The sequence below is a fragment of the Cynara cardunculus genome (assembly GCF_001531365.2).
Source record: "Cynara cardunculus var. scolymus isolate 2C chromosome LG 12, CcrdV1, whole genome shotgun sequence".
Lineage (NCBI taxonomy): Eukaryota > Viridiplantae > Streptophyta > Magnoliopsida > Asterales > Asteraceae > Cynara > Cynara cardunculus.
This window is the reverse complement of record NC_037539.1, coordinates 13,026,070-13,032,241: the sequence shown is the minus strand read 5'-3', so window position 1 is coordinate 13,032,241 and position 6,172 is coordinate 13,026,070. Positions and strand designations below refer to the sequence as shown.

General features: G+C 32.4%; 1 protein-coding gene across 1 annotated transcript; it reads left to right on the top strand.

Annotated features, from left to right (window-relative positions):
* Positions 1–795: 795 nt before the first annotated feature.
* Positions 796–1,980, top strand: LOC112523383 (transcription factor WER-like). The gene is made up of 3 exons (XM_025132969.1): positions 796–928; positions 1,086–1,215; positions 1,382–1,980. The coding sequence occupies exons 1-3, from the start codon at positions 808–810 to the stop codon at positions 1,881–1,883; spliced, it is 753 nt and encodes a 250-aa protein (XP_024988737.1). The 5' UTR covers positions 796–807; the 3' UTR covers positions 1,884–1,980.
* Positions 1,981–6,172: the final 4,192 nt, after the last annotated feature.

Genomic DNA, 6,172 nt, shown 5'->3' with positions numbered 1-6,172 from the left:
TAATTAATACTTAAATTTTATTAATATTTATTTACAATTAATATTAATGAGGGTTATAATTGAAACAAGTGATAATAAACTATCAAAAGTGCTACTCCAAGTAATGTTTCAATAAGTTAGTTTATATACATCCAAACGTGTACCTAAAAAATAAGCTAGCTTATTTTTACCAAACAATGTCTTAGTTTAAATAACAAGTTTACCTATTACTATAATGATTAAATTTTTCAAAATGCTTTATCTTAATAAAAAAATAAGTTGAAAGTATTTGTTGTAATAAGATAAAATAAAAATATAATGTTATAATAAAAAAATTTATAAAAATAGATTATTATTCCACGTATTTAATCCAAATTATTTTACATCTTAAAGTTGATATCTTGATTTACCTATAAAAAATTATTCACAGAAATAAGGTAGATGGTAACCATATATATATTTTTTTCTGAATGGATACATAATACCTCCTCAAACTCTTTTAAAAATGATATATTGGGGGTGTGTAATTGGTTTGGTTAAAAATAGATACGAATTATTTTGTAACCATAAAAAAGGACGATAATTAATTTCAGTTTGTTACATTTTTTTAACAATCAGAAGCTTCAAAGAAGATATCTCTGAACCTTGCTTTGACCAACGTGCAAATACCAACACAATCATCAATGTCTAGAAACATCTTGGAATGGAGATGCTTCAGTACTTTAGCCTTGTCAAACGACAAGCATATATATGAGTGGATCTATCAACTCATATTCCCATCACCTGATACAACTGAACAGATCGAAAGTAACTTTATTTCTGCAAGTGATGACCACTCCAACCACTGCTTTAAAGAAAGGTTCATGGAGTCTTGAAGAAGATGAAAAGCTGATTTCTTATATCAACAGATATGGTATCTGGAACTGGTCCCAGATGCCCAGATTTGCTGGTAAGTATATGAATATGGATATGATCAAAGCAAAATTAGCGTATAGATTTTCTTTCTAAAATAGCAGAAGCAGGCTATTAATTGTGAAATAAAAGAAGTGGGTTCAGATGCCCAGATATGCCGGTAAATATTAATTGTTTTTCTTTTGATTTTCTAGGTTTGTCAAGAAGTGGGAAGAGTTGCAGACTCCGATGGATGAACTATTTGAAACCTAACGTGAAAAGGGGGAACTTCACTAAGGAGGAAGACGATATCATACTCCATTCTCATTCACTTCTCGGCAATAGGTATGCATATATATATATATATGTATATATATACACACACACGCGTATATTTTATTCCTTGAATATTTGAAAAGTTTTATTCTTTTGGTAAAATATTTCACAAGTTATATATATTGGCATATAATCAAGTATCTAAATCTGTACTCCATCTGTAATCAATTCATAGGTGGTCTGCGATTGCTTCAAGACTTCCCGGAAGAACTGATAATGACGTAAAGAATTACTGGCATACCCATCTCAAGAAACGAGCGACTGAATACAATCTGGTGTCCGAAACGACGGAGCAAAATGACATGCAGTCTTCACCAACATTTGAAGCTGAAAATATGGAGATATTACAACAGCCTGATAATCATATGCATGAATTTTTCGAATCCTGCTTTACTTCCGAAGATGATAGTTCTTCATCCTGCTGCACTACTACTTCCAAAGATCATGATGATGAGTTTAGAGCTAATTATTTCCATACGGGTTCACCAGGAACAGTTGACGATCTTCAATGTTTTTGGGATCAACTTTGCCCGGTGGAGAACTTGGAGCTGGGAAACAATCTTTACCGGAATATGTTTTCTGATCCCATTTTTCAAGATTCATGCAATGATCCAATCAGCAGTACTTATAGCTTCTACAATAATGACTACAACACCAGTTTCCTGCCCAACCCATAGACTGGCATTGCTGCACGTAACGTAGGTGGTGGGTTTACAATATCCTTCAATAATCAGGTGTAATTTTCATGATGCTGGTTTGTGTATAAATAAGACTCCGGAAAGATATATAAAAGATTAAAGATAGTGAGTTACAGTAATCAGACATTGGCCCAAAAAACACATCATGATATTTATTTGTCAGAGTATCAAGATTCAAACACTGTACCTATGGGATAGAGGAAGAGGAAAAAACCGAATATTTCAAGCATTTTTGAATTATTTGGCTATGTTTCGTGAGATAAGATAGTTCTGGGTGGATGAACCAGCCAAAGCAGGTATTAACTGTGAAGTACAATATTTATTAATAACCTAATCGATAAATTAATTTTTTAATAAAAATTTAACCAATAAATTAGGCAATAATATAAAATGATTTAAAAAAAATACGATGAAAATACATAAATGACATAAACAGGAAAAATGCTTATTGAAACATTTCTGGTTAGTTTTTTCATATTTAAAAAAATAATTTTTCTCTTTCAAAATTATTTACACAAATGGATTGGTTTTTAGAACCCTTTGCAAAATGGGTTCCGTTTCAAAACAAACAATTAACAAATCACCCATTCGCTATCTTTAACTTGTGTTGTATACTTCTATTAAATTTGAACTATGATTTTGGTTTCATGTACTTTGTTGATTATAACTATTTTTTTTTTAATATTTTTTTGGTTATTATGATTTACATTTTATATTATTTTTTATACCTTTGTTAAGTTAATAGGCCTTTTGGTTATTTAAAATTTTAATTACTTTTTTACTAAAAAAGTAAAATACATTCCCTAAAAGATATTTTCTATGTCTTTTTTTATTCAAAAATGAGTCTTGAGTTAACAAATTTTAAAACTGGCGATTCTTTTTCTAATCACTTACAAATTGCAATAGTGAAATGTACACCTATATAAAAGATAAAAAATAAGCCGAATTTCAAGAACTAACAATCAGTGTATATATATATATATATATATATATATATATAATATAGGCTTAATTATTTGAAAATCTATGAAATTATGATAAACTTGAGAATTTGTGCATCATGTATTTTTTAATATATTGATTAACATATAATTTTTTAAACAATCACATCGTAAAACAAATATATGTTAATCAATACATTAAATAATATGCCTAGATAGAAAAAAAAATTATATGAAACAACACATGATGCACAAGTTCCCAAGGTTATCACAATTTCATAGGTTCTTGAATGATTAAGCCCATATATATCTATACTACATTAATAACCATTTAAACCAAAGTCTTAAGTATAAGCCTTTAAGCACAAGGTACAACTATTGTATGCAAGAATTTTAAAAATCTCTTAATTACAACTCATTAAGCATGATGTACAAGTGTTTTATGCATTGAGTTTATTAACAATGTTCAGACCTTGTTTTTCTCCTCTTCCTTTTCCAGTGACAGTCCCTTCCACCAAAAACCATTTTGGGTAAGGTCAAAATGCGCTTTCTTCTGTTCTTCTTCCTTTTCCAGCTTCCTCCTCTTTTCCAGCTTCCTCCTCTGTGCCTTCTTCCTTTTCATGATTCCTCCTCTGCGCCTTCTTCCCAATTAGTAAGGTCAACCCTTTGCTTTCTTAAAGTGCTGCAACCTTTGCAGAAATGGCCGGCTCCCAAGACAATCTCATTTGTGCATATAACCAGAAGTTTCAGGCTTTGATTTCTCCTCAGGTTGTTCAAAACCCTAGCAATATCTGTGAGGTATTGACTTGGTTTACTTGTTCTTCAAAACTCAGGTTCTTCATTTCATTTTTGGTTTCGCTTTTGGATTTCATTTTTGGGTCTGTTTCCATTTCATCTTATTTGCAACTGAGTTTTCAATATTAGATGAATTCATTTTTGTTTCCATTTCATTTTATACGCACACACATCTGGCCACAAACAGAAAAGTAAGATTAGGACTGGTGATTTGAGCCCTCCACAATCCTGAGGGCTAAGTATTCACAGATGGTTTATGGTTTGACATCATGACCATCTTAATTTCATCCCTGCTTTTGTTTTTAATCATATTTTTATTTTATTTTTTTATTATATTTTTAATGGTCTTCTGTTTGTTAAGGTTGAATTTGAGGTTGCTATGGAATATTAATTTATCATCTTCATTTGCTTCTTGTTTGAGTTGGAATTGGAAGTATCTTGATATGTAATGGGATTTTATGGGTTTCAATACACCAACCAAGGACAGATGCAAGAAATATCTCATCATCAGCCAATTCTCCTCCTTTTAGTAACTTGTAGCTATCAAGAACAGAAGAGACGTCGCTTCAGCTTTCCTACAAGCATGACAGTAGAATATTGCTTTTATTTACAATAAAACTGTAACAGCCCACAATTCTGTCCATGATATAAATCACAACGATCATACATAACTTTCTTAAACATTCGAAGTATAACCCAAACATAGATTGCTTACATAACGAGAGAAAATACAGGTTAACAAAAACTTTGTCTATTACAACACAAACATCTAAATAACACTTCATTATATTTTTCCCTTGCCTTTGTCTTGTGATGATAGATGACCTACAAAACATATTAGTCCAATAATTGAACGTTAGACCAAAAGGTCTAGTGAGTGTATCTTTCTCATACAAACAATATATATTTCAAAATCCAAGGTTATAACAAACCTGGACATATCTACATATATATATATATATATATATATATAAAGTTGCTACTTTCCCTCTGCGCTTATAAGTAGATAAGGTCAGACTTTGCTTGCTTTGAGACATCTTGAAAAGGGAAATCCAATATCAAAATGGAAATGTTTGAAATTGCTCCTTGACCCAAGAAAGGAACGAACGGGATTCGGAGCTTGCTGACCCTTATACACAGATGGGGGATATAGAGAAAATGGTTATTCCTACATCACAACCTAAAAATCTTGACCCAATCATTGCGGGTATCCTTGAGGAGGGCCGGAAGTACCTTTCCTACAAACAGAGTGGAGTGGTAAAGGCGAATGAGCCGGTCTACCCATTTATATATATATATATATATATATATCAATTCATCATTTCATCTATCGTGGTTACACCGCCAGTTCATCTATTGCGGTAACACTGCCAGTTCATCTATCGCAGTTACACCGCCACTTCATTTATCACAGTCACAAACATTAAAGATTTTCCCTCTCTAATTGTTTATTCCGATAAGATATAAAATGTGCCAATACTGTATCAAGTTAATCATGAATCCATATAACACCTCATCCGGTTTAGGATGAATCCGGACAATCACTTCCTCCCGTTTAGGATGAATCTGGTCAACATTTCATCCGGTTTAGGATGAATCCGGTCAATACTTCATCTGGTTTAGGATGAATCCGGTCAACACTTCATCCGGTTTAGAATGAATCCCGTCAACACTTCATCCAATTTAGGATGAATCCAGTTAACACTTCATCCAATTTAGACTGAATCCTGACAACACTTCATCTGGTTTAGGATGAATCCGGATGACATTTCCTCCGATTTAGAGTGAATCTGGACAATACTTCATCCGGTTTAGGATGAATCTGGACAATACTTCATCCAGTTTATGATGAATCCAGTCAGAAGGTTGTTCAATTCATAACAAACAATATTCAGAAGCAATTGTATCATATACATATGATTACTATGCAAGATAGAAAGCCATTAAACTCACCTTAGACCAAAATCTCAGTTTAGAATATGATTGCTTCTTCTATCCGGAGATGATGAATTGCCAAAGAAATTGTACTATTATGGAATGGTCGACACGTTTCCCATGTAACCTCTCTTACTAGATATAGTAAGAGCAACAAAGCACGGGGCAGTGCATGACAACTGCCCCCCCTCTCTTCCTAAGCATTCCTTCAATAATAATAATAACAACAATCCTAAAAGTCTTACTAAAGAGGAATAAATAACACACAAGGTTAAATTCTCAAAAACCATTATACAACATAATCCAACCCCGATCTTTTCAATACTACATAAACTTTAAAACCGATCAACTACAACCTGAAAACTGCATGTTACAATATCCTCTCCTTAGAAAAATTATGTCCCAGAATTCCACTAAGTAAACAAATGAGGATATTTCATTCACATTTCTGACTCGAGTTCCCAGCTGGCGTCTGCTCCTTTAGGATAACGCCACTGTACTTTTACTAATTCGATCTTCTTATTCTGTAATTTCTTTACCTTGAAGTCAGTAATGGCTTCAGAGGTTTCGTCAAAACGTAACTTCTCATCAATCTTA

Coding starts and splice junctions, on each gene's coding strand:
- LOC112523383 (XM_025132969.1), top strand. CDS start 808: ATGACCACTCCAACCACTGCTTTAAAGAAAGGTTCATGGAGTCTTGAA. Junction 929..1,085: donor CCAGATGCCCAGATTTGCTG/GTAAGTATATGA, acceptor TTGATTTTCTAG/GTTTGTCAAGAAGTGGGAAG. Junction 1,216..1,381: donor CATTCACTTCTCGGCAATAG/GTATGCATATAT, acceptor ATCAATTCATAG/GTGGTCTGCGATTGCTTCAA.